The sequence below is a fragment of the Coniophora puteana genome, assembly GCF_000271625.1.
Source record: "Coniophora puteana RWD-64-598 SS2 unplaced genomic scaffold CONPUscaffold_2, whole genome shotgun sequence".
Taxonomy (NCBI): Eukaryota; Fungi; Basidiomycota; class Agaricomycetes; order Boletales; family Coniophoraceae; genus Coniophora; species Coniophora puteana.
The window spans coordinates 952,835-976,867 of NW_006913054.1; the positions used below are offsets into that span (position 1 = coordinate 952,835).

Sequence of the window (24,033 nt, forward strand, 5' to 3'; positions counted from 1 at the left end):
ACCATTCAAAAAATCACGCCTAGTGGGCATCTTGCCCCCTGCAAAACTTCTTCCATCTTGATGTGCTTAACCACCTAAACTCCTGATATGACTACAATAAGATTATGTGTAACTACGATAATTGTTAGATTGTGTGTTCCGGACATGCGTGAGGTGGATAAGAGAAACTAGCCATGAATATGTACAGTTCAATGCCATGATAAAGTCACTTCGTGGTCCATTTGCTAATTAGCAGCTCGCGAGTCCTGTCTCGCTCAGCTTCAATCGCAGAAATGCGTTCTTCCAAGGCCTTGACCTTGGCACGCTCTTCTACCAACTGCGCTCGTACACCGTCTCTGGTAGTGTTTTCAAGTAGAGATGCTTGGCGTTGCAATTCGTTACGGTTGACTTGTGCGTCGTAAGTGGTCATGATAAATTGGATGGATTCTGCCAACGGGTGCGATTTTGGGAGAGGGGGTGATGATGTGCCAACAGCTTTTTGCATGGGGATATTCGAAGTGCTCTCCGAAACAGCTAAAAGAACAAATAGGTTCAGAGATCCAAGGAAGAGCCATAAGCTAGTACTGCTCACCTGTAGACTCGGAGACCATACTAGTACTGTTGGCTAGGGTGCTGTCGGCAGTGGTATTCCCACTGTCATGTCCTTCGGTTTCGCTGGAGCTCTCCTCCATGTCGCTTTCAGAACGCGGAGGACCAGAGCGCCTCTTTTTAGCGTTCGCGTTTGAATTTGAGTTCGAAGCTTGTCCTTGTCTCTGCTGGTCCTTCCGCTTATTTGACCCTTCAAACGATATTACTCAGCTTGCCTTCGCTCGCAGGTGATAGTCAACGGGACCTACCTCGACACCTTCCACTCATGTTCACGGCGAGGCTTTCTGCGCCCATCGCAATAGCGTAGGCGCGAAAGACATCTCCCATCTCCAAGTTCCCCGTCTCTTCTCTACGCTTCTTCGCCCTCTCCAGGAACGTTTCTCGCGCCAGCACGAGTGCTTCTCCTACCCAGCACGCACACTCTGGTTCTCCTTCTAATGGATTTTGTCGCCCACCGCTGTCGTGGCACAGTGGCAGCCCGATCACGAACTGCCCCGTGCGCTCGTCCCACAGTACGCGCGGGTACACGTGCTGGTAATCGACCATGGCGACGTCATCGTGCTTGGCCCACTTGAACATCTCTGAGATGCCCTTGCGGAACGCCAACGCACCCCCGCGCATGCGGCTGACGGATTTCGTTTTGAGGAAAACATGCTCTGCGTGCTGTTTGATTGACTCGTAGGCGCCGCTTGGGATGATGATGCGGGACATGATCTCATTGGTCACTTCGACGGGCGTGAAACCGAGGGAGGAGATCAGGACTCTGCAGGAAGGCGAGGATGCTGCGAAAGGATAGAATTCTTTGTTATTTTTCAGGTCGGGATGCAGTCGACGCCAGGCACTTTCAAAGGCGGCTTTGCAGGTTGCCTTAGACTCGGACATAGGCGTGAACAGGTCTAAGTCGAGCTGCTGGTTAGACGAGTCCTTGGAATTACAGGACAGCAGTTCTGCCGCTAGCTCAACACCGAGGTCTGGCATGTGAAGTAACGCGCGCTGTATACATTCCTTGAGGAGGTGGATGTATCGCTCGTAGACCATGTCATTCTTCACGACCTCCACACGATTCGGTGCGATCTCCATGGTCCCATTGTAGTTGACTCCTAACCGACCAAGGCCAGAGAGGTTGCGAGGCATGATCTGCCCTCGGATGTATAGCAATCCAATGTCTCCTGGAGCACGGAAGAACTCAAATAGCGTGCTTGGGACCTTCCATGTCAGAGACGGTCGCGTTAGCGAGTACGTCCCGCAGAAGATCTGGCCATGTGTCAAGCCGGAGGAAGAGATGCCAGCGACAGTTATGCTGATTTCGTCCTTACGTGCCAGAGGCGACTCGCTGAGCAGAGGTGAAAGTGAATGATCGGTTTCCGACGAGTCTTCAGGTTTTGGTATGGTATGTGGTTTTGATAAACGATATGAAAGACGGTGCCGGTAGTCGGAAGCGACCTCAAGAGCTGCATCGTGAGGTGTTATACCTACCACACTCCTGTCAAAGGTGTGAACTTGGTGTGGGCTGGGATCTGCTCACCATACTTGGTCGCAAAGTCGTCAGGAGTCATGGGCGTCAAGTCATTAACCTCAGCGATCAGGCGGGGTTTGCAGCATACACAGCTACTCAGATCGTCCTTAACTTCGACCACTGAGTGACCTATCCGGACTGACAATCCTCGTGGAAAGTCACTGATGGTAGAAGAAGGTGCGTTGTGTTGGTGGACGAGGTTGTGTAGATACTGCGTAGCGATGATAAACCCCTTTCCATAATGTCCTGTAGCCCATAGATTACCACGGTTTGTAGACTTTTCTGGCTCCAAGAAAGTTGAGATATCAGCCTCTTCGTCGATGTGATTGTTGAGGAAAGTGAGCGCAAGTACATCAGCGACCTGGTGTTGCCAGACAACGTTCCGAACCCAAAGGTCTGATTTGTAAGGAGTGTTCGTAAGCTTCGTCCTGGCAACTGTAGCAGAAAGAACATATACAGGTAGCCAGTCGTCATCGATGGCAATCTGAGCGCCGTGTGGCCCAGTGAGGAGCCCTGGGTAGGCCGCCATGAGCTTGGACTTGAGCTCAAGTTTCTTGGGACTGTCGCGAGGTTCGGAAGAGTAGTCGAGATGCTTCCACTGTGTCCATTCTAGCGACTCTGTTTCCTTGAGAATTTGTCCAATCTGATTCTGAAGATACTCGCGAACGGCCAGGGAAATGTCCATCTCTTGAAGCTCTGGTGCATCGGACCGGTACCAGGCGAACGTCTGCTTCTTTGCCATACCAGCTGTCTTGAGCACACAGGGACAGCTAGAGTCCCGTGTGCTGTATTAAACCTATGATGGTAGTGGTTAGAGGGAAAGCGAATGTCGAGATGGCCAATGACGCCCGCCCTCGTTGCTGCCTCGTTGAGGAGCACAAATATTAGATACAGTTAGCAAGTGACGCGACGCGACGATCCCACGTGGTGCCAACGTGACCGTGACAATATGTGACAATGGTATCGTGACAGACGCGCCTGGACGCGTTCCTCCTGGCTCGTTCTCGTCCGTGTACAACCTCGGACCACCATGTCTCTTCCAGTGGTGAACGTCAATGTTAATTATGCATCGGAACTCGGTATGTCCCGCATCTCCCAAGCGCTGACCACTCAACTTATTCCCTGCAGAAACCATCAAGAACTTTCTTGAGACCTTCGTAGGATCGCCAGAGAAGGATATCAGCAGAGGTTTCGCGGATATTGCCCTTAGTGACGATGAGGATGATATTATGGACAGTCGGGGGAAGAATCTCAAGTATAAGACACAACTGGTATGTTCTCGCTGGCTTGCTCTGTCCTCTCAGTCGGTCATGTTCATCGTTCGGAATAGCAACGGATAGCAAATCGCGAGCAACAGATGCTTATTATTGACCTGGAGGACATTCACCAGGTATGTCCATACAACAGGTCCACAACTGTAAATGCAGGTGATACTAAGTCACGTTAGCATGAAGGAACTGTCTCGGAACTGGTTTCACGTATACGGGGCAACACGCGCCGCTACACCAACATCTTCTGTGAGGCTGTAGACCAACTCATGCCCGACCCTACAAAAGACATCAGCGAACACGATGAAGTTATTGACGTCATTCTTCACCAAAGACGGGAACGTAATGAGCAGACTGAGGGTTCCCAAGACGGTTTCCCCACTCACCTTCTGAGACGATAGTGGGTTTCAAAATACCTGCTGAAGATGCGACTGCTTGACGAAAATGATGTAGTAACCTCTACTTCCAGCCTCTGCGCTCTGAAGTGGCATTGGCTGTACGCGACGTCAAGAGCACATCCCTCGGCAGACTCATCACAGTTCGCGGTATCGTTACGCGTGTTTCGGAAGTCAAACCGCTCCTTCTCGTCAATGCTTACACGTGCGACGCGTGCGGGTCAGAAACCTTCCAGTCGATATCCAACAAGACCTTTACCCCGATTCTTGACTGTCAGAACGAAAATGAGTGCAAGAAAGACGGTATCCACGGCTCGTTGCACATGCAGACTCGTGCATGCCGCTTCAGTCCTTTCCAGGAAGTGAAAATCCAAGAGATGGTAGGCTCGCCCCTTCGTGATGCAAACACAGACTAAATCCCTTGTCAGGCGGACCAAGTCCCCGTTGGTCATATCCCTCGTACGATGACCATTCATGTCCACGGAAACCTTACCCGCATGATGAACCCGGGTGATGTGGTGCACCTCGGTGGTATCTTCCTTCCCATACCTTATACCGGCTTCCAGGCTGTTCGAGCCGGCCTGCTCACCGACACCTACCTCGAGGTGCACCACATCCATCAGCTAAAGAAACAGTACAGCGACATGGAAACAACTCCCCAGATCGAGCAACAGATCCGTGACATGCAAGCGGATCCTGCTCTGTACAACAAGCTTGCGCAGAGTATTGCTCCCGAAATATACGGTCACCTCGATGTCAAAAAGGCTTTGTTGTTGTTGCTTGTCGGAGGAGTTACCAAAACGATGGGCGATGGCATGAAGATCCGTGGCGACCTCAACGTCTGTCTTATGGGTGATCCTGGTGTGGCCAAGTCCCAGCTGCTGAAGTATATCTCCAAAGTTGCACCAAGAGGAGTGTACACGACTGGCAAAGGTTCTTCAGGGGTCGGTCTCACAGCTGCAGTCATGCGGGACCCGGTGACCGACGAGATGGTGCTAGGTAATCATCGTTTGAATTTACTCATCCAAATAAATGTGCTAACCAGATCCTCGTAGAGGGTGGTGCACTCGTGCTTGCGGACAACGGTATCTGCTGCATTGATGAATTCGACAAAATGGACGAATCCGACCGGACGGCCATTCACGAGGTGATGGAACAGCAAACCATCTCCATTTCGAAAGCTGGAATCTCAACGACTCTCAATGCTCGTACTTCCATCCTGGCTGCTGCCAACCCTCTGTACGGACGATACAACCCTAAGGTGTCGCCCGTGGAAAACATTAACCTTCCTGCGGCGCTCCTCTCTCGTTTCGATCTCCTGTTCTTGATTCTGGACAAGCCAACGCGTGATGATGACGAGCGGCTCGCCCAACACGTTACCCATGTCCACATGTTCAACGTGCACCCGCCACTTGAATATGCGGTCGTTGACCCCTTGCTCATGAGGCGAGTTTGTGTCGATCAACTGAGCTGATATCTCTTTACTGACTGTCTACCCTAGGCACTACATCGCCCGCGCACGCCAGAAGCGCCCCACCGTGCCCACCCAAGTCTCCAACTACATCGTCGACTCATACGTTCGCCTCCGCAAGATCTCCAAAGACGACGCCGAGCAGAAGAAGTCGCACACGTACACCTCCGCACGTACGCTCCTTGGCGTCCTCCGCCTTGCGCAGGCGCTCGCCCGGTTGCGCTTTGCGGACGTTGTCGAGCACGCCGACGTGGACGAGGCGCTCCGCCTCATGGAGTGCAGCAAGGAGAGCTTGAACGACGATGACGAGCGCGAACATGAGCCCGATCGGTCGGCGGTCTCTCAGATCTTCAGGCTTATCAAAGGCATGGCAAACGAGGGCGGGCGCAAGCGCCGTAAGAGACCGCGTAGGCTCGGAAAGGGTCCTGGCGGACAGCGTGACATGGACGTGGATTCTGATGAGGACGATGAGGATGAGTATAATGATGGCGAGCTTCCGCTTATCGACATTCGTTCGCGAGTCCTGGGTGCTGGCTTCACAGAAGTCCAGCTTAATGATACCATTGCAGAGGTATGTTTGTCTGAGTTATTTTATGGGAATCATACTGACATTGTTCGATTTAGTACGAAGCCATTGACGTTTGGACAAGAGTTGCGAACGGCGCCAAACTCCGGTTCATCGATGTTTGAACGCTACTTACGACATTAGTTCATTTACTACTCCAAAATCTCATGCTGTCTTCCTGCTTTCCAGACCTGTATAATCTATGATTACGAACCCCTTCCTGTTGATATATAGATACTTGGTATAAATAGTGTAATCCCTCAACCCAGTATCCAGAGGAAACTGAAGTCTACCGCGTCTGTGACGCGTGCTCCCAACTCCCAGACCCAGAACCACTGCCGCTGGCACTGGCAGGGCTCCCAGACCTGCCTGGTGAACGCTCATCCTCGGGCTCGTCTCTATACCGCGACGGACCGGGCCCGGTAGCTGAGGCCGGATCATCATCATCCAAAAATCCAGCGTGATATCCAAGGCCTTCTGAGCTCGTTGCCTGTGGCTTGAGCCCAGTCTCCTCGTCCGCGTCGTCATCCGAAACCTCGCCAAACGCATCATACAACTCCTTGGCCCTTGGCCTGCCCGTGCCGCCCGAGATGCCGCTCATTGGGACCTCATCGCCGGCGAGGGATGTGTACCGCGCCCGACGCTGAGCAACACGACGGCGCCAGAAGAACACGCCTGCTCCGACGCCGAAGAGGACAACGGCGCCGACGGCGCCAAAGAACCACTTCTGGTTCGAAACGAGGTTCGACATGTCGGAGAACCAGCCTTCGTCCGGAGTTACACTCACGCTCGGCGCAGATGGGTCGGTCTCAGCGTCATCTTGCTGTTCGCCAGGACCGCCAGGGAATGCAGGGTGCTTGTTCTCTCCCTCCGCGTCGCCGTGATCATCTGGCAGGCCCGCAGTTGGCTTGGGATGCGTCTTTGTGTTCGTCGGCGTGGGCATGTCGGTAGCGTCATCTTCAGGTGGTGAAGGGAGAAGGTTTTCGTTGTTAGGAAGAACGTATTGTTTAGCCTTGGAGGCGTCGATTGTTGATCCGAAAAACATCATCCGCCAGCCAAGGAACGTCCCGTTTTGACCGGGATCAGCCTGGTCTTTGACACGAATAATCCAGTCGCCCACCGGGTTCTCGCCCCTAAGGACAATCAGAAAGATGTTTGACAAGAAGCAGAACAGACTCACCAATGCTTAACAGACATGAAGCGCCAACCAGGGTACCCTGACTTTGCAAAGTCCTTGTCTCGCTTGGCAGCCAAAACACTACGAATGCCACTGGGGCTGGTGACTTCAACCTCTACATCACCACGCTTCGTATGCTCAATCCATACACGAACAGTAATGTGCTCCAGCGACTCGAAATTGTGTTCCTTGAGCATATCCTGAGTGATCGTCATCGTGCTCTTGAGGCCGTTCTTAGGGATAAGCTGGCCGCCAGACATCTTCTCGTTTTCATCCATAGTGCCGTTAACGACTTGAATGGCAGGTGGCTCAAACCACGCTTGGGGCTTGACAAGTTCCCAGTCTTGCGCTGCAGTAACAAATGCGTATCCGTTGATAGCGCCATAACCGTACTTGTAGCTGAACTGTTTGCCGATGGCAGTAGACTCCCAATCTGCATCCTCCAAGTTAATCATTTGTGCAGTCTGTACGCAGAGGTGTTGAATGTCGCGCCATGTCAAATCGGGGCTATGAGGGCTGGTGAGAAAGAAACTCGTTATCAATGTAGCTACAATTGGGCTCACCGAGCTTCCAAGGCGAGAGCGAAAACTCCAGCAGCATTAGGAGCCGCTGCAGAGGTACCACCATGGGTTGTTGCGCAGGCTGTTTCACCTACGTCCGTGGTAACCTAGATTTCATAAGATAAATCTTGACTACACGAGAAACATTACTTACGATGGAATGCCCGCCTCCAGAGCTATATGCTACCACCATGTTGGCAGCACAAGCCTCCGAGTAGTACGGATGCATGCCTTTAAAATCAACAGCTGAAACCGTTACAGAGTATATACTGTTTGTGTAGCCATCAAAGTTACACTGGTCGCCGCTCGCGGCACCATTACCACTTGCGAAGACGAAGATAGAGCCTTTTCCGTCTCTTCCGTTGACAACACCGTTGACCATAGCCTTCTGGATGAGGTATCCTGGTGCCTCCATTGACCTGCCGTCATCGGGTGGTCCCCAGCTGCATGAATAGATGGAGGCATTCTGATATCCGTAGTTCAGGGATGCGGCTTCATCTATATCCGTGATTGGGCCAGAGAGAATGCGCAACCCGGCAACTTTGGATTCGTAGGCGATGCCGACGCCGCAAACATCGTTCTTCGCGGCCGCGATCTGACCAGCGCAGCGTGTCCCGTGACGGTCATCACTCAGCATAGGAGTCGGTAGGTCTACGTGGTCGTTGTAATCGTATGAGTTAGCGGCGTCCTGAAAGGTATGCTATAGTTAGACCAAGAGAAGAGGAGTGAGAACTGACAACGCACAAAGTTAGGTGCTAGGTCAAGGTTGTTATAGTCGAGACCATCGTCCACGAGAGCAGTCAGAACGCCCTTGCCAGTGATTCCCATCTCCCACACTCCCGTAACGTTCATCATGTGTTCAGGATGCTCATCGTTGATGATGTGCCACTGTGAGGGGAAGAGGGGGTCTACGTAGCCATGCTGGTCTGCATAACTTTCTGATAGCGATGGGCCAGGGACGGGAGGAGGAGCTCGTTGAAGGAGGCTGTCGTCCCGTTTTGCCCTCTGACGGGGCTCTTGCGAGGAGAAGTGTTTGATGGAGGAAGCTATGCGCCTGCGCCGATGCTGCTCGTTGCTTCGCGGGACGGGGGCAGAACGTATTGCACGGAGGGAGTTCCACCTGTTGACGACAATATTACGAGAGGTTCTTGGGACACTTCTTGAATGAAGCTTTGGAGAACGGGCGACCCAGAAATTAGGGAGCTCGTCGACTTGTCCGACGAGCTCTACGCCGAGCTCGTGTGCGCATTCGGAGAGGGTCGCGAGGCCATTAGGGTCATGCTCAATAACATAATAATCGTGAGTAGAATATGATCGTTTTGCGTTGTCAGTAGCGAGCGAGAGAGTCGCGCAGACGGCGAGGACGAGGGACAAAGGGAGCCGCATTGGAAGCGGTCGTCAGAGGGGAACGAGAGAGAAAGTCGAAGACTGGCTGCAGTAACAACGACCAGCACAGCCGCTTCATTCCAATTCTATGCCACATTGCCAATCACTAGCACAAATGTTATCGCGCTCGACCATGATCTTCTAGTATAAACATGTAATCTCCGCATATACCCAGATCTAGTCAACCACAAGTTCTCAAATGGGGGCATTGACATATGTATACACCTGAGCAGTATCCGAGCAATATCTCCCTCGTTCATGCATCATGATTGACGATGCATCCGTCTTGATCCTCACTGTTGAGCAGTTCCCCTTTCTAACCAGCCACAGGTCTGCAGGTCTACAGCGTCGCTGGAGCCTGTTCAGCGGGAGCCGTCAATATTCATCGTGCAGATGTTGGCCACTTCGGTTTGAGAGCTAGGGCAAGGAGCACCAAGATCAATCAAAGTAGTCGAAGATGTTGTCCCAGTCGCGTCGACCTGTCGCGGCGCGCTGCTGGTGCCCCTTTCCACACCTCTCTTCATTCGACCCTTTACCATCGCATGCCGGTAAGCTCGAGCATACCCAGCCGGAGTACCCACTAATCCGTCACTATATTATAGCTCGCCCCAAAAGATGTATCCATCCCGGCCTCAGCACCTGAAGCCATACTTGTCAGAAAGTGAAGTATCGGACTCAGAACCGGAATCCGAGACGTCCGAGACGACATCCGAATCCATGCACACAACGCGAATTCCGGGTAATACAAACCACTTTTACCTTTTGGATGACTCATTGGCATTAACAGTCATGCACCGCATGTGTCACTGCAGGACTTGCCTATCATAAGGTCTTTCAGGATGACAGCAGTCCCGACGGCGAGACGGCAATCTCTTCCACAAGATTCTCTGAGCCACCCCTCAATGGCGACTCAAAGGATGCTAGCCACCTTCCTCGCGTCGGTAAGTCGCGCCGTCTCTGACTCAAGACACAACTTACGGTATTTTGATAGTAGTCACCAAGTACCCTCTCGAGAACGCCGGGTTTCGACCTCGCGGCGAGAGCGAACCCGAACCAAGCACCGGTTTGGACGATGTTCCCATTCGTCTACTTGAAGACTTCACGCTCTTCGAAGAGCAGTCACGCCATATGGTCTTATTTGAAGAGGTGCTACATGACCTCAAAATCTGCAATTCACCTCGTTCGAGCTACTCTGCAGCTGGGAAGGTCATGGCATACGTAGAGAACGACTCGGAATCAGATGACATCGTCGGCGAGTTTCAGTGGCATTCACTACAGCTTTCAACTATCAAGGAAGTTTCTATCCACGACAACTCGAATGATGGAGGACTTGACCCGTGCGTCATCGTCCGACGAGTCTTTTTGGTGCATACTTACTGATGCTGACGTAGAAGGATCTGGCTACGCACATGTCACGCTTGGTATATCATCAACAAACCTTCGTCCGAGTACCAATCGTTTTTCATGCCATTCAAGATCAAGCATAGCATCTGTCACGTTCTAGTGACTGCCGCCCAAAATCCTGAGCTGAAGTACGATGAATTCATTGCCCAGCTGAGTTCTAGCGAAGCTTCTGAAGAACTTACTTCTATGCTCGGGCGGGAGCTCTCAAGCACTGACGTTGAGAAAGATGATACAGTGAATCTACACCTCTCTATCTCGCCGAATTTCTAATCACGTTGGTACTGCAGGTGGCATACCTGTTCTCGATACTCAGCGGCATGGATGGTTCAGAACTGCCGGTGCATTTTGGGCAAGTTCCCGCTGTGAAATATATTCTAGGCTCTTCCTGGAGCTCCGAGTCAGACCCACTCAATAACTCGAAGACCAATCGCCCGCGAAAATCGGGCGATGTCGAATCTGAAGTGTTCCAGAATCGAAATAGAACGACCGTAACAGCTGTTGTCGGGGGCTTGGCCACAAGGATGTTCGAGCAGAGATTCTCTGTTCTGGGTGAGCTTGATCGTGAGGATTGGACTCGCAGAGATTTGTATCAGTCTCATGCTATTCACGAGACAAATATGAGCTCCATTGAATGGTTGGACTCCGGGACAGAGTTTCCGGACACTACATACTACCAAGGCGTCGAGTTAGATGGAGTAGAGTACAAGGTTTGCCGATCCTTCTTCTTTATTGTACTCGGCTGACCCGAGCAGGTTGGGGACATCGTCATGGTGCATCCAGGCGTCAATGACAACGTCAAGCAAGTTGCCAACTACGATGGTCCGTGGTCGCAGTCCTCAAACTCACTCGGGAATACGCAGTGGTGACGAGTCTTCAGTACTGTGTGACAGATATGCACCATCTCTAACATTCGTTTTGAAGGTTTACCAGAATATGCTACTTCTATGAGAACTCCACTGGAAAAGGGTTTCATGGACAATGGTTTGTCCACGGCTCGAAAACTCTCCTTCAAGAAATCGCGCATCCAAACTCCCTGTATCCGACTGCAACCTGTAATGACCTTTCTCTAGATTCCATCACCCAGAAGTGCCACGTCAACGACTTCAATTTTGGAGATCCGGAACCAGAAGTGAGCGATGAGGAGAATGACTTTCATGTCAGGTTCGTACTTGCTGCGGCTTTGGGAACTCTCCCTCACGAGCCTGATCACAGCATTTATTGGGATGAGGTTAATTCAAACTTCTTGGCTCTCGACATCCCGGACGGCCATCACCCTTGCCGGGTGTGTTGGTGGAGAGACTCACAGCACGTGCAGTCAGAAGAACACCAGAGTTTATCGAGGATTCACCCGGGTGACTTCGTTTACCTGATGCTATCTTCCGCATTCCGAAAGTTCGACATCGGTCAGGTCATCAGTATAGACTCTTCAGCCAAACACCTCACAGTGCAGATGTATGCACGTTTTGATGACATCAAGTCCCGTGCCTCTCGACATGGTCGCCGTCCATGCCATGAGGTAAGAACTGGATTGGTGATGGTGATTTAGTGGGCTAATAGCCGGTGAAGCGTCAGCTCGTTCGGACCTCCAAGCTCAAATCTGTCTCTTCGTCGACAATCCAGGGTCAGGCCTATGTCATCTACAGTGACAGCTCGGACGCCAAGGATGTTGCAGACTGGATTCTTGATGATGACCATTTCTATGTCTATCAGTTCTCCGACTCCTCGCCGGTATCTGAAGACAACTTGGAGACGCTATCCAAGTCGATTTTTACCACAACTGTCTGCAGCGAATGTCACGATGGGCATCTTGAGGAGCTAAGGTGCAAAGCTGATTGCCTCAAGCAATCTGGCTGTCTTCAAGGCCTGGAGCTGTTTTGTGGTGAGCATCAATCCCTTTCATTGACAACATCCATGTTTCAGCCGGAGTTGACAGTGTTTGTAACCAGGTGCAGGAGGTTTGGGTACGGGTCTCGAGATGTCTGGTTTTGTCGAAACAAAGTGGGCCGCCGATATCTCCCCAAGCTCCGCAAAGACGTTCAAGTAAAAGTTACTATTCACATTTTAAGGGCACCTTGCTCACCTTTTTTTAAGGTCAAATCATCCCGACGCCACCGTTTACAACCAATGTACGAGCCTGCTTTTAGAGCATGCGATGGCTGTTGCGGACGGCGATAGCCCCAGACCACTTAAGAGTCTTGGCACCAACGAGACCCTGCCGTCAATGCCTCAGCCCGGGGATGTAAACTTCATTTACGGAGGTATGTAGCACATTTGCGTGCCGCTTCACCTATTGAGGAGACACAGGGCCCCCTTGTCAGCCGTTCAGTAGAATGAATAGTCACAAGGTAAATACCATTTGTTCCGTGGTGATCTACTTAGTATCTCAATTGTTGGATAGAAATCAGATGACATTCGGTGCGGCAGCCTCTCGAAAACTCTGATCGAGTCTACTGACCTTCCCTCTTGTCAGAGCTACTCTGGTAGCGAACATGCTGTCATATGTCGAATTCTATAGGCCACGGTTCTTCCTGTTGGAGAACGTCCTTGGGATGTTGGGCCACAAGCTTGAAGATCAGATCGGGCGTGAACAAGACAATCAGCTCAAAGGCCGCCTCCCCAAGGAGCGCTCCAGTGACGAGCAGGAAGACCAATCAGTGAGTTGTTCGTATCCTATGACCCAGCACAGAGGTCCTCCGCTCGGACTGCAGTCGTGTCTTGCTGTGCATGCCCATTGTGAGCGTAGTCGCCAAGCTTGCTTGGTTTACAAAGCAGCCGACTTCGACTAACTAGGGATGGACATTGTATCGTATACGGCGACGCCCTACAAAGTATGGTGTCCGTCGGTGTGGCCCCCGTAATGAGCGCAAGCAACGTCAATCATTGTCGAGCTCTGTATCTGGACTTGCCCCGTACCTCCCGCGCGGCTGCACCAACTTGGCATTTGCGAGAGCAGTAGACCGCCACAAAAACGATGCCATAGTTTCGAATACATGCCAATATCGGGGTTCAGGCGGTGTTCTGTCTAGTCCTCTCTTCTGTCCATGGAGCCAGGCTCATACTGCACAACTATGATGAACAACGAGCTAATTCGTGGGCAGATCAAATTCGGCGTCGTCAAGTTCATCACTCGGTGTTTACTTGCACTCGGGTAAGTGACACTTCACTTTTGATGTCTATCCCTAATAGCAGCCCCCAGATACCAAATCCAGTTCAAGATCTTGAACGCCGGCCAGTATGGAGCACCTCAAAGTCGCCGGCGCATTATCTTCTGGGGTGCTAAGAACGGCGAACTGATGCCGGCCTTCCCTTTGCCTACACATTCCTTGCAGAACCCTCTTCAAAAGAGCCTGTTGCCCACGGGATCATGGAGCTTGCCGGTGACCTGGGACCATCAAGGCTTGTGGCTACTCCAAGACAGTGTTTATGAAGAGGTGACGGGACTACACTCGTGTGCTCCCCTCGACATGGTGACCATCGAGGATGCTATAGGGGACTTGGTGAGTGCACAGAGTTTTGTCGCTTCTACATCTGACACTGCCGATGGAACTGAAGCCACCCTTCGATTGGTAAGTAAACCTTTCAACTTGGGCTTTCAGCGAAATAATGTGAGCATAGGGAGCATCCTAACCCCACCGAGGACGACATCGAGGAATCCGAAGCTCGGCAAGATATTGGAATCTTAGCCTTTCCCGCAGTAAAGACAGAAACATGTCAGCGCGTTTGTGGTTTTGAGGGACCAGCACACTATGCCTATCCTCCCATGACGAGCTACCAGCAGGCGATGAGGAGCAAGGGTGCCCCACAAGTCACTTATCACTACACCACCTTTCACAAACCAACAACCGTTGAGAAGTGGGGCTGCAATTTGCTTCAATTTCCGATTCATTCTAACATTCAACAGAGTACTCCAGAACTTGTCTACTTCGACAGATGGTCCGCCAAGTTCTTCCACTCCACGTAAGCTGATCGGTACCCTCAAAGCGCTGACACGAGAGTTGAAATGACATTAGGGAAAGTAAGGCTTCGAGCCAACTCGCTGTTCAAGACTATCATGACATCAATGCCGCTGAATGGTCGACATGCTGGCTCGTCCATTCACCCAACCGTATGTTCAGTCATTGAGCTGAAATTCAAGTATCAAATCTGACAGATTTGTTGACAGCAAAAACGCGGTCTTTCTATTCGCGAGGTTGCTCGTGCCCAAGGATTCCCCGATCACTATAAACTCGAATCATTCAACCGAGATTTTAATAAGCTAGCGGTCAATGTAGGTTTGAGATCACTTCCTTATCGTGGTAGGCTAACTTTGTTTCGCCCAGCAACTTCGTCAAATTGGAAACGCAGTTCCAATACCTCTGTCCCATGCTCTAGGCAGATCTCTTGGTGAAACACTGGTTAGGAGGTGGCAAGAGAGTCTTAAGTATCGCCCACCAAGCCCAGAACTGTGAAGGATCTGATTGGAGTGGATTGTGTAGTATATCCACAAGACATTTTAAATTTAATCAATCCTTGTAAATACCATTGATACCTTGCATACTTTATCGACTGTTCATGTTGACTGTTCAGTTTGATTGTTCAACTACATAGTTCCTATTCTTTACGCATGCTGCCCAAGTATATCTTGTACGCGGGTCATTTTGCTGTCATTGCCTGTGCCTGGAGCGACCTCGCGATCAACTCGAGTGCCAATGCGAATATCAGTAGCGATGCGGGGAGCGCCCTTAGCATGGACGGCGGCGTGGCAGTCTTGAATGGCTTTGCAGACTTCGGTCCAGTTTCCTTCTGGGGTTCATTAAAAGTTTGGATCACAATAGCGATGGCCTGATGCTCACCAATGTTTGTACCGTAACCGCTGTAAGTGTTATTTAGTGTATGAAGCTGCATAAACTTAGTCTTAAACTGAACACATACTGCATCTGCATGATGCGTTAGTCGAAGATAAAAATAAATGAAACGAAAAGACTCACTTTGAATGTTAGTCCTGATTTCTCCAGGACTCGGTGACATTCCGCGATATGTTCAGCAACCTTGATTCAAGGTGAGAGAGATAGGGGCAAAACGACTGGCACGCACAGACGACTCTCCGGTGCCCATAGGAATGAGGCAGAAGTCTATATAATGACAGCGCAGGTTGATATATTTTTCTCATCTTAGGGTATGTATAATCAGACGAACCTGCGACTGCATAGAGTTCCTGGGAGGACGAGGAAGACATAACTTATGTGTCGATGATGCAAGAGCAAGTGTGAGAGGCAGGTCCGGAGTCCGACTACCGGCCGAGTGCGGCCTTCCACCTTTGTGGTGTGGAGAATGCTTCCACCGCTATGCCCTCTGCTGCCATCCAGTCCAGAATAAAAGCCTTTGAGGCACTCTCGGCACCATCGACGAGCGACACAGATGGGTCCTCACAGCCAGCAACTCAGGTGACGAAGACAACGGTGCCAGACTCGTCAAGCCTGCTGGAGACACCCATCTCTCCCACTGCGCAGACGTACCGTCCAATCGCCCCGCTCACGGTTCCTCGTTCGTCGAGTAGATCACCCTCACCTTCACCGCCGAACCTTGGACGAAAGTCGTCGCTGATTGACCTCAAAGACTGGGTGGTTGATGACGGGCCAAAGAATGATTCCGCACGCAATGGGAGCACAGGTGTCAACAGTCTGCGCACCAATATCAATGGTTCGTCCCACCTAATGCCTGCTCATCAGCCGAGTCCATTTGCATGAACGTATCTGACAGGCTCCTCTACTCCACTCATCAATCTTGAGTCTGCTCCAAAGTCACGGCCGCCATTGCCCCCACGCAAGCCGTCGTATACTTCAATCAAATCGACCTCTTCATCTCCGTCTGGCTCAGGGGGACTCGGTGCTACACTCAAGCCCCCACCAATCGCCGGATCACGCCCCGTTGAGCATACATACCCCCCGACGAACGGAAATGAAGGGTTTGGGACATCTCGCAAAGGACACGCGCCCACTTCCTCGATATCCTCGTTCCATTCTGTATCACTCTCCGACGGTGGAACTATCGACTCCATCCCTTCTGCAGTTTCCCTAAGTCGAGAGGCGAATGCGAGTACAGATGCTGACTCTGCTAGCCTCGACGAGTCTTTCGAGAACGTTTCCGCCTCATCTGCGGTCAGCCCGGGCGCAGCGTCCAGACACTTTGACTGGGGCAACGCCACCGTGCGGCCTGCGGACCCCAGACCGGTCCCTCCTAGGCTGCCACAACGACCGGGGCCTCCGAAATCGCCAGTATCTGGATCGCCCAAGTCACCCCTTCCGCCCAGCTCTCCTGTTCTATCACCACCAAGATCCGTGTCCCGCTCCGGGTCGGCTTCATCAACCTCCACCAGCGTTCCAACGATCACCACGCGCCGTCCGCCACCGCCGCCCCCCTCGCATGTGTCGAATCTCAATCGTACCAAACCTCCATCCTCGCGGGGGTCACTTAATTCTGGTCCTGGTACTGCATCCGCTTCAGACCGCTCCTCGATACAGAGCCAAAGCACTGGCACATCCACCTCGCGCACAAGCGTCAGCACACGGAGCAGCATCGGAAAGTCTACGAAGCTTTCGCGGCCCACTCCGGTACCACCAGCGGCACGCGCGCGCTACGAGACTGTCTTCAACACGAACGTCCTCGCGCGGCGCAAGGTGGAAAAGTCCGTCGCAAGGCTGAGCAGCGGCTCGGCTTCATCATCTAGTCCGCGAAAGACTCGTCAGGCAGCAGGGTGGAGAGGCCTTTCTGTCGACCTTATTACCGATCCGAATGTCGGCGATAAGGCTAAGGAGGAGGAGAAGGATGGTGCTGACGTAGATGCCATCGTGGGCCCGGAAGAGCGCCTCAACGGTCGAATAGTACGGCTCATATGGAACGCTTCAATGTTAGAACAAAGTAAACTCCGTGACGTATGGTAAGCTGTGTTCGTTTAAATCCTCATGGGGCTATCATAGCTCACTGACATTCATGCTAGGGCGGAATGTAACCCGGACTCCACTGGCAGCATTGACCGCGACAGCTTCGTGAGAGGCATGTGGCGAATTGACGAGGAGCTACGGAAAGCTCATCTTCAGGGCCGGACTACAGCACTGAGCGCTGCTTCGTCTGCTCGCCTCCCCTTCCGACCAAAACCAGTTCTGCGGTAGCGTGCTGCGTGTTAATGTTCATCACTCGGGAATTTCGTCACGCTACGATGCTTCATTAAACGCATTATTACTTACTATGGATACCAGACACGGACTCACGCCTAGTATTTATCGAGTAACATACACTATACGAGTAATAATGCGCTCGACGTGTCCTGGCATCGGTCCTTGTGATCATGAACGAAGTTGAGGCTACAAAGAAGACAAAAAAACACGGAAACAACGAATGTTCTACATAATATGCTTCGGCTTCGCCCCACGTGTCGCATAGATCTGGGCAAGCAGTCCGAGCACACCAGCATCCTCGAGCTCGTCCTCCTCGGTGATGCTCTCCTGCTGCGACTCGAGCGCCTTGGACGCCTTCGCATTGCCATCGACATACGATTCGCCCAGATTGCTCCCGACACCGCCGTCCGCTGCCAGATCCTCACTCGAAATCTCCTGCGCCCGTGCGGTAGCCGCCGCCGCCGCCGCAGACGGCTGAGCAGGCATCGTAATGCTCCCCTGTGAATCGCCCAGCACCGCCGTCTGCGCCATCGGACCGGGGTTCACCATGCCCGACGCGGCCGTCGACTGCCACATCGTCGACGCCCCAAGGGTGTTGTTGTTGTTGCTCGGGCCGCCGCCGCCGCCGAGGATGCTCGCGCCCATCTGCTGGCGCCGGCGCAGGGCGGCGTGCTGGCTCTGGCGGAGAGCGCGGTCGTACTCCTGCGCGCGCTCGGCGAGGTCCTTCTTGTCCGGCGACAGGATCGTCGTGCCCTCGAGCCCCGTGCCACTCCGCCGACGGCTCGGGGCCACGACCGAGGCGCTCAGGTCGGCCATGCGGCTGAGGTAGAGCGAGCCGGACGGGTCGACGGGGTTCCAGTCTGGGTTGGCGGCTTTGAAGTTGAGGAAGCTTTTCTCCATCTTGCCTTCGCGCGAGAGCATGCGCTCATCCTTGATCTTCTCGGGCGCGCCGAACTGTGAATTTCTTTGTTAGGTCACGCACCGCGACATGATAGAGTATTACATACCTTGACGTTTCCGTGCCTCTTGAAGTCAAACTCCGCAAAACTACAGACGTATCCTCTCCCGGGCACCCAAACCGTGAAATCATGGAAGAAATCCACAATCACAGGTGCACACTCCGGCAACGAAAACCAGAGCACAAATGGTGTCGTCACGATCGAGATGATTTCCTGTGCGAACACGAGCGGCTTCATCGTAAACAGCTCGCCAAACTCCTGATGAACCTGCTTAGAGTGCAGCATGGCCTTCCACTCGTCCGGCATGTAGTGCGTATACTGGATCACCTCGGACATGAGCAGCTCGGGGTCGAAGACCTTGTTATCTTCCGGGATCATCCCACGAGCGACGGCAAGTACTGAACCAAAGATTGAGATGTAAAAGAAGACGGTCCGGTGAGGCGTGATTTCCAAAGAGAGGAACACGTCGGGATCGATGATGGTAGCCAACAGGAGCACGGCGGTGAAGGATCCAGCGACGAAAGCCACAAATCTACATACATGTTAGCAACCTTCTTCGAAGTTAACAAACGCAGTGACATACCGAACGATAATGGTCAGCTTCTCGTTGGGGAACTGGCCAATATATCGACTCGCGACCGGATAGGACTCGTCAACACGTCGAGTGAATATGTGAGGGAGCTCGTTAAATTCACGGAACTTCCACTCTGCAAAGGGCGTATAGCGGCGACTACCAATTGAGGATGGGTTGTGTCGGTATTCCTACAAGGTATTCAGCTTTCAGTGGGCTGAGGAGCACATGAAGACCTACATCAAAGTACCGGAAGAACGTGTACATGACCATGTACAGGACGATGAAGGGTGCGAAGATGGCGTTGAGAATGCCCATGAAGATGAAACGGCGACGTAGGCTACATCCGACATGCGATCAGCATCGTTATTGCCATAGGATTAATTGAGCCAGGGCTCACCCCTCAATCAAGATAGGGCGGTTCTTGTTCTTCAAGAACACCTTCCTGACTCTTCCTTGCGGATCGAACAAGTACTCCATCAAACAGAACCGGAGATTCCACTCAAGCACCCTAGTCAGTGTCTGGCCCTTTCCTTCGTCTCCACTCTGATGCAGGAGGCGCTTGATATTCGGAGGCAGCGGAACCCGTAGATCCAATAAATCCTTGTTGAACAACGCGATGAGATAATTCTCTTGCCGCATGATACGATTCGCAACATCGTGAGCATCCAACGAGGCCGTTGCAGGGGTGGCAGAGTTGCCTCCAGCAGCAGAGGAAATGGCAGTGATTGGATTTTCTTCTCGGATAGCCCCTATGCGGCGAACAACCTCGGGCCAGGATATGGTTTGGATGTCGGCCTAAAGTTCTGTTTAATACGTGGCTGAGACGCGATCAGAGTGAACTTACATCGGGTATACGCAGAAGGTAGGTGTAGAAGTTGTACATGTCTACAAGTCGTGAGATCTCGAACACGAATGATATTATCCGCCAGATGTAGAATGCGGTAAAGGGCAAGAAAAAGAGCAGAGTAAATCCAGAGAATCTGTTTCACAGCGAGGTGCATGTAAGTGAAGCCCGAGATGATATGAGTCTAAACATACAGACCTTGATACGCAGTGCGGTACGATGGCATCGGACAAACGAGTGATCTTGTCAGGTCGTATGCGCCCATAGTCGACACAGCCCAAAAGGAACGTAGAAAAGCCAATCACAAACCCGACTGTGCTATGCGTGAAAATCAGTCACACTTTACCGGTGCATATGTGAAGGGACGTCTACAGACATAAGATTCAAGCCCCTAGCGAGTGCTATCGAATATATCCCCTTGCCCTCGTAGTACCGATAGACGTCCTGCAAGAACGCATCGAGATTGTACACATTGACCCACTTCCACAGCGCGCGTTCGTACGCGTCGAGTCCGCGCATAGGTTTAGGTGACATCCGAGGCTCCGAAGGCTCAGGCGACCGCTCGACATCAAGCTCAGAGGGACGGGGAGGTATCGATACCCCAGGGATCGAGTACTGTCGATTCGGCAGAGGCAGCGAGCCGGGGGTGTTGGATTGCAGCGGTTTGGAGCGGTGCTTCTTGGGCGCCGCGGAGGACGAGGATGCGTGCTTGCGCGGCGAGGTGGGAGCCTGGGGTTTGCGCACCGCGTCCTCGATCATGAAGCTCTGCGGGACCTCGTCATCGGACGAGTCGCGGTCCGCCGTATTGGCCTCCTTGCGTATGTTTGGGTTCAAAGCGTGCGTGTGTGCATTCCTCCTGGACGTGGACGGGTCACCTTGCCATGCGACGGAGCGCTGCTTGCCGCGGGCCTTTGCGGTGGTAGAGGCAGACATGCGTATGCTCTCGCGGGGTGTAGCATCGTGTGCGTGGCCGGCCTCTAGTGCGTCGTCGTCCTGGCTGTCGTTCTCGTGTTCGTCCTCGACTAGAGACTGGTTCGCCTGAATGTAGCCTTGGTACTGGCGCCCCATGGGGTTGATCATGTTGAGGAATGGCCTGGAGCTTGCGCCGAGGCCGCCTGGGGTGAAGGAAGAGGAGCCCTGCATGGATCTGGAGGGAAAAGAGGGGCGTCGATGGACTAGTAGTACTTGCAACAGAAAAGGGACATGGACTGAAATTGGCAGGACAGACTCAGAGTCTGCGGCAGTCGGCCCTGGTGTAGATTCGACGACGCACGCGTCCCAATCCAGCGCGTGTTTCTGTCACACCCAGCCAATCTAGCCGTGACGTCACATACAGAATCAAAGGTGTGCAAGAATACAATGCTTCAAATAATACTACTATTAGATACAGCTAAGCAAATCGCTAAATAGTCACCAGCCTTCCACAGGCTCATTTTAAGCTGCCTTCAGCACAACAGGCAGACTACTCGCCGACCTCATCACGCCACGTAGACCCGATGCTGTAATGTCCGTATCGCTGCCCAGCCCCCACGCCGACTCCTTCTTCCCATTCACCTCATACAATAGCTCAACAAAGGACACAGCCTTCACCTCGCTGCCAGCTCCAACCGAGTGCTCCGAGTACTCCCGGATAGACAGCGTACCCTCAATCATCGTGTGCAGTGCCGCTAGCGCAGATGATAGGGGTCCGTTGCCCTCCCCAGCCACCTTGCGTGCCTCGCCGTCGACGAGCAAGTTGCCGTTAAACCGACGGCCGCCATCCGAGCCAATAGGCTCAATGGTGAACGACTCCAGGCTGATCCTGGCCTTCTCCGCGACCTCGTACCCGTAGGTCGTTTGGAACAGCTTCGTTAGGTCTTCATACGAGATCTGCCCGCCCGATGCGTGCGTTGCGCGCTGCACGACCTCAAAGAATGATGCCTGCAGCCTCCGTGGCAGAGTGAGGTTCAGCGAGTTGACAATCGCATCCGAGACATCAGATTGTCCGCTTGAGGTATCGAACCCGACGCTGAGCTTGAGTTCAGGCAGAGCGCGGTCACCAATGGCGTTGTTTGCAGCGCTCAGGACAGCACGTAGACCTGCGGCAGCGATGTCGGAATCGAGGCCAACGCCCCACCATGATTGAGCGGCACGGCGCTCGTCCTTGACATCAGGAGAGAGCGGCACAAGTTCGATGTATGCAGCAGCCCTGGCGCCCTGGTCGAAACCAATAGTGTGCTCCGTGTACTCTCTTAGACTCAGCTGGATGTCTAGGTGCTTGCGCAGAGCATCGAGGAGAGAGGAGATGGGACCGTTGCCATCGCCACGGATGACACGCAGAACACCATCGACAACGACAGTCCCATCGAAGCGACGACGTTCGTCTGGCGGAGTTTCGTCTCCACCAACGCCATTCGGAAGGTCACCCGAACCTTCGGTCGTGATACGGAAGTTCCGCAGGGCAAGGCGGCCTTCGTACTTCGGACCACCAAAGTGATACGTCTTTCTGAATGCGGTGGTGATATCGTCGACGGTGACCTCGCGGGCCTCGCGGTCTGAGATCTCTTGGATGACCTGGTAGAACACCATCTGCATTTTGCGCGGCAAGTCGAGGTGCAGGTTCTGTTTGACGATATATGCGATACCGCCCTTGCCCGACTGCGAGTTGACGCGGATGACTGCCTCGTAGTTGCAGCCGAGGTCGAGAGGGTCGATCGGCAAGTATGGCATGTCCCAAATCTGAGCCTCGCCAGCAGCAGCAGCCTTCTCGTGGCGGATATTCTGGTCCTCGAAGCCCTTCTTGATCGCGTCCTGGTGTGAGCCTGAGAAGGCGGTGAACACGAGCTCGCCGCCGTAAGGATGCCGTGGGTGGACCGGAAGGTCGTTGCATTGCGTGACAATCTCGATGATGCTTTGAATGTCACTGAAGTCGAGCTGGGGTGCGATGCCCTGGGTATAGAGGTTGAGGGCAAGGTTCACAATGTCAACGTTTCCGGTTCGCTCTCCGTTACCAAACAGACAGCCCTCGACTCGATCCGCACCCGCAAGACAGGCGAGCTCGGCGGCAGCAATGCCAGTGCCTGATCGAGTTTGAGCGTGGTCCTTTAACGAAGCTTGACAGCGCTTACCTCGATCGTTGTGGGGATGCAGACTGATCACAACCTTCTCACGTTCGGAAATGTGGGTACCAAAGTACTCGATCTTAAACTCATTCAAAATCTGCTCTGCAGAACGCATAATATGAGTACTACACACCTGATCGGCGTAATGGTTTGGTGGTGCAATCTCCACGGTGGCAGGAAGGTTGAAGATGATGCGCTCATCGCCCAATCCTGCCTTGCCCCATGTCTTCTTGACCGCCTCGCAGATCTCGAGAGAGAACTCGATCTCAGTTTGCGAGAATGTCTCGGGGCTGTACTCGTAACGGATCTTCATGTTATGCTCTGCCGAGTACTTGTCTGCCAATTCCCTGACAAGCTGGGTGTGCGTTACTGCGAGCTTTACGGTCTGTGCCTGGTCATTTCTGAAGACGACATTGCGGAACATTGGGCACGTCGCGTTGTACATGTGGATGATGACATTTTTTGCACCTTTGACCGCCTCGAATGTCCTTCGAATGAGGTCCTCGCGTGCGGGGGTCAAGACCTGGTCCAGGTGTTAATCCGTGTTACCGCAGACATAACAGACACGCGCGCACCTGTATCCAGACATCATCAGGGATCTCGTTGTTCTCGATCAAGCTTCGGACAAAGTTGAAGTCCGTGTCGCTGGCAGCCGGGTACGCGATCTCGATTTCCTTGAACCCGCATCGCAGCAAGAGCCTGAAGAACGTGAGCTTCTGATCGCCCGTCATGGGGTTCGCGAGGGCCTGGTTGCCATCGCGCAGGTCCGTCGAAAGCCAGATGGGGGGCTTAGAGAACGTCTTCGTGGGCCATTGTCGGTTGTCGATTTTGAGGGGGACGTATGGCCTGTACTTTGCCGATGGGTCGATGCTAGAAAAAGAGAGTTTGATGGTGAGCACAAGTCAAAAATGGGGACGTGCGTCCGACGCGCGACGACGAACGGCGACATACAGCATGCATGGCATCTTGGCCTTTTGAGAAGAAGAAGAAAAGGGAGAGGAATGGGCGGCAGAAAAAACAATTACGGGGCTGTAAGATACAGAGATGGAGGTGGTGTGGCTTTATAGAGCA

The 24,033-nt window shown here is 52.8% G+C and overlaps 6 protein-coding genes across 6 annotated transcripts; 3 read left to right on the forward strand and 3 right to left on the reverse strand.

The window, feature by feature from the left end:
• Nucleotides 1-205: 205 nt before the first annotated feature.
• Nucleotides 206-2,846, reverse strand: CONPUDRAFT_149755 (uncharacterized protein; the record flags this gene model as incomplete). The annotated part of the gene is made up of 4 exons (XM_007766368.1): nucleotides 206-513; nucleotides 572-778; nucleotides 837-2,060; nucleotides 2,114-2,846. The coding sequence occupies 4 exons, from the start codon at nucleotides 2,844-2,846 to the stop codon at nucleotides 206-208; spliced, it is 2,472 nt and encodes an 823-aa protein (XP_007764558.1).
• Nucleotides 2,847-3,113: 267 nt separating this feature from the next.
• Nucleotides 3,114-8,940, forward strand: CONPUDRAFT_134747 (minichromosome maintenance protein mcm7p). The gene is made up of 13 exons (XM_007766369.1): nucleotides 3,114-3,183; nucleotides 3,233-3,375; nucleotides 3,435-3,494; nucleotides 3,552-3,772; nucleotides 3,826-4,147; nucleotides 4,196-4,766; nucleotides 4,823-5,213; nucleotides 5,269-5,809; nucleotides 5,863-6,936; nucleotides 6,984-7,487; nucleotides 7,544-7,647; nucleotides 7,695-8,228; nucleotides 8,285-8,940. The coding sequence occupies exons 1-9, from the start codon at nucleotides 3,135-3,137 to the stop codon at nucleotides 5,926-5,928; spliced, it is 2,364 nt and encodes a 787-aa protein (XP_007764559.1). The 5' UTR covers nucleotides 3,114-3,134; the 3' UTR covers nucleotides 5,929-6,936; nucleotides 6,984-7,487; nucleotides 7,544-7,647; nucleotides 7,695-8,228; nucleotides 8,285-8,940.
• A 521-nt stretch (nucleotides 8,941-9,461) lies between these two features.
• CONPUDRAFT_162212 (S-adenosyl-L-methionine-dependent methyltransferase) lies at nucleotides 9,462-15,584 on the forward strand. The gene is made up of 28 exons (XM_007766370.1): nucleotides 9,462-9,474; nucleotides 9,529-9,665; nucleotides 9,739-9,867; nucleotides 9,918-10,263; nucleotides 10,318-10,564; nucleotides 10,618-11,037; nucleotides 11,083-11,149; nucleotides 11,401-11,491; nucleotides 11,543-11,846; nucleotides 11,897-12,209; nucleotides 12,277-12,370; nucleotides 12,422-12,588; nucleotides 12,635-12,675; nucleotides 12,729-12,745; nucleotides 12,801-12,984; nucleotides 13,429-13,478; nucleotides 13,527-13,827; nucleotides 13,883-13,896; nucleotides 13,946-14,182; nucleotides 14,232-14,287; nucleotides 14,341-14,435; nucleotides 14,493-14,597; nucleotides 14,650-15,112; nucleotides 15,163-15,182; nucleotides 15,210-15,214; nucleotides 15,298-15,357; nucleotides 15,404-15,441; nucleotides 15,506-15,584. The coding sequence occupies exons 2-23, from the start codon at nucleotides 9,542-9,544 to the stop codon at nucleotides 14,776-14,778; spliced, it is 3,531 nt and encodes a 1,176-aa protein (XP_007764560.1). The 5' UTR covers nucleotides 9,462-9,474; nucleotides 9,529-9,541; the 3' UTR covers nucleotides 14,779-15,112; nucleotides 15,163-15,182; nucleotides 15,210-15,214; nucleotides 15,298-15,357; nucleotides 15,404-15,441; nucleotides 15,506-15,584.
• Nucleotides 15,585-15,610: 26 nt separating this feature from the next.
• Nucleotides 15,611-18,423, forward strand: CONPUDRAFT_162213 (uncharacterized protein). Its single transcript, XM_007766371.1, has 3 exons — nucleotides 15,611-16,009; nucleotides 16,070-17,246; nucleotides 17,307-18,423. The coding sequence occupies exons 1-3, from the start codon at nucleotides 15,655-15,657 to the stop codon at nucleotides 17,476-17,478; spliced, it is 1,704 nt and encodes a 567-aa protein (XP_007764561.1). The 5' UTR covers nucleotides 15,611-15,654; the 3' UTR covers nucleotides 17,479-18,423.
• A 35-nt stretch (nucleotides 18,424-18,458) lies between these two features.
• Nucleotides 18,459-20,380, reverse strand: CONPUDRAFT_47321 (APG9-domain-containing protein; the record flags this gene model as incomplete). Its single annotated transcript, XM_007765814.1, has 7 exons — nucleotides 18,459-18,975; nucleotides 19,027-19,205; nucleotides 19,255-19,354; nucleotides 19,415-19,812; nucleotides 19,862-19,997; nucleotides 20,060-20,179; nucleotides 20,238-20,380. The coding sequence occupies 7 exons, from the start codon at nucleotides 20,378-20,380 to the stop codon at nucleotides 18,459-18,461; spliced, it is 1,593 nt and encodes a 530-aa protein (XP_007764004.1).
• Nucleotides 20,381-21,181: 801 nt separating this feature from the next.
• Nucleotides 21,182-23,995, reverse strand: CONPUDRAFT_134751 (2-isopropylmalate synthase). Its single transcript, XM_007766372.1, has 5 exons — nucleotides 23,914-23,995; nucleotides 23,538-23,832; nucleotides 23,096-23,485; nucleotides 22,969-23,041; nucleotides 21,182-22,920 (listed from the first exon to the last, which is right to left on the reverse strand). The coding sequence occupies exons 1-5, from the start codon at nucleotides 23,925-23,927 to the stop codon at nucleotides 21,296-21,298; spliced, it is 2,397 nt and encodes a 798-aa protein (XP_007764562.1). The 5' UTR covers nucleotides 23,928-23,995; the 3' UTR covers nucleotides 21,182-21,295.
• Between the last annotated feature and the right edge of the window lie 38 nt (nucleotides 23,996-24,033).

Bases quoted from the DNA above. Each gene is read 5' to 3' on its own strand.
- CONPUDRAFT_134747 (XM_007766369.1), top strand. From the start codon at position 3,135: ATGTCTCTTCCAGTGGTGAACGTCAATGTTAATTATGCATCGGAACTC. The intron at 3,495-3,551 runs GTATGTCCATAC...AAGTCACGTTAG, and splicing joins ACCTGGAGGACATTCACCAG to CATGAAGGAACTGTCTCGGA. The intron at 3,773-3,825 runs GTGGGTTTCAAA...AAAATGATGTAG, and splicing joins ACTCACCTTCTGAGACGATA to TAACCTCTACTTCCAGCCTC.
- CONPUDRAFT_162212 (XM_007766370.1), top strand. From the start codon at position 9,542: ATGTATCCATCCCGGCCTCAGCACCTGAAGCCATACTTGTCAGAAAGT. The intron at 11,038-11,082 runs GTTTGCCGATCC...TGACCCGAGCAG, and splicing joins TAGATGGAGTAGAGTACAAG to GTTGGGGACATCGTCATGGT. The intron at 11,150-11,400 runs GTCCGTGGTCGC...ACCTTTCTCTAG, and splicing joins GCAAGTTGCCAACTACGATG to ATTCCATCACCCAGAAGTGC.
- CONPUDRAFT_162213 (XM_007766371.1), top strand. From the start codon at position 15,655: ATGCCCTCTGCTGCCATCCAGTCCAGAATAAAAGCCTTTGAGGCACTC. The intron at 16,010-16,069 runs GTTCGTCCCACC...CGTATCTGACAG, and splicing joins TCTGCGCACCAATATCAATG to GCTCCTCTACTCCACTCATC. The intron at 17,247-17,306 runs GTAAGCTGTGTT...CATTCATGCTAG, and splicing joins AGTAAACTCCGTGACGTATG to GGCGGAATGTAACCCGGACT.
- CONPUDRAFT_134751 (XM_007766372.1), bottom strand. The intron at 23,042-23,095 runs GTGTGTAGTACT...AATGAGTTTAAG, and splicing joins CAAACCATTACGCCGATCAG to ATCGAGTACTTTGGTACCCA. The intron at 22,921-22,968 runs GTAAGCGCTGTC...AAACTCGATCAG, and splicing joins GCATCCCCACAACGATCGAG to GCACTGGCATTGCTGCCGCC.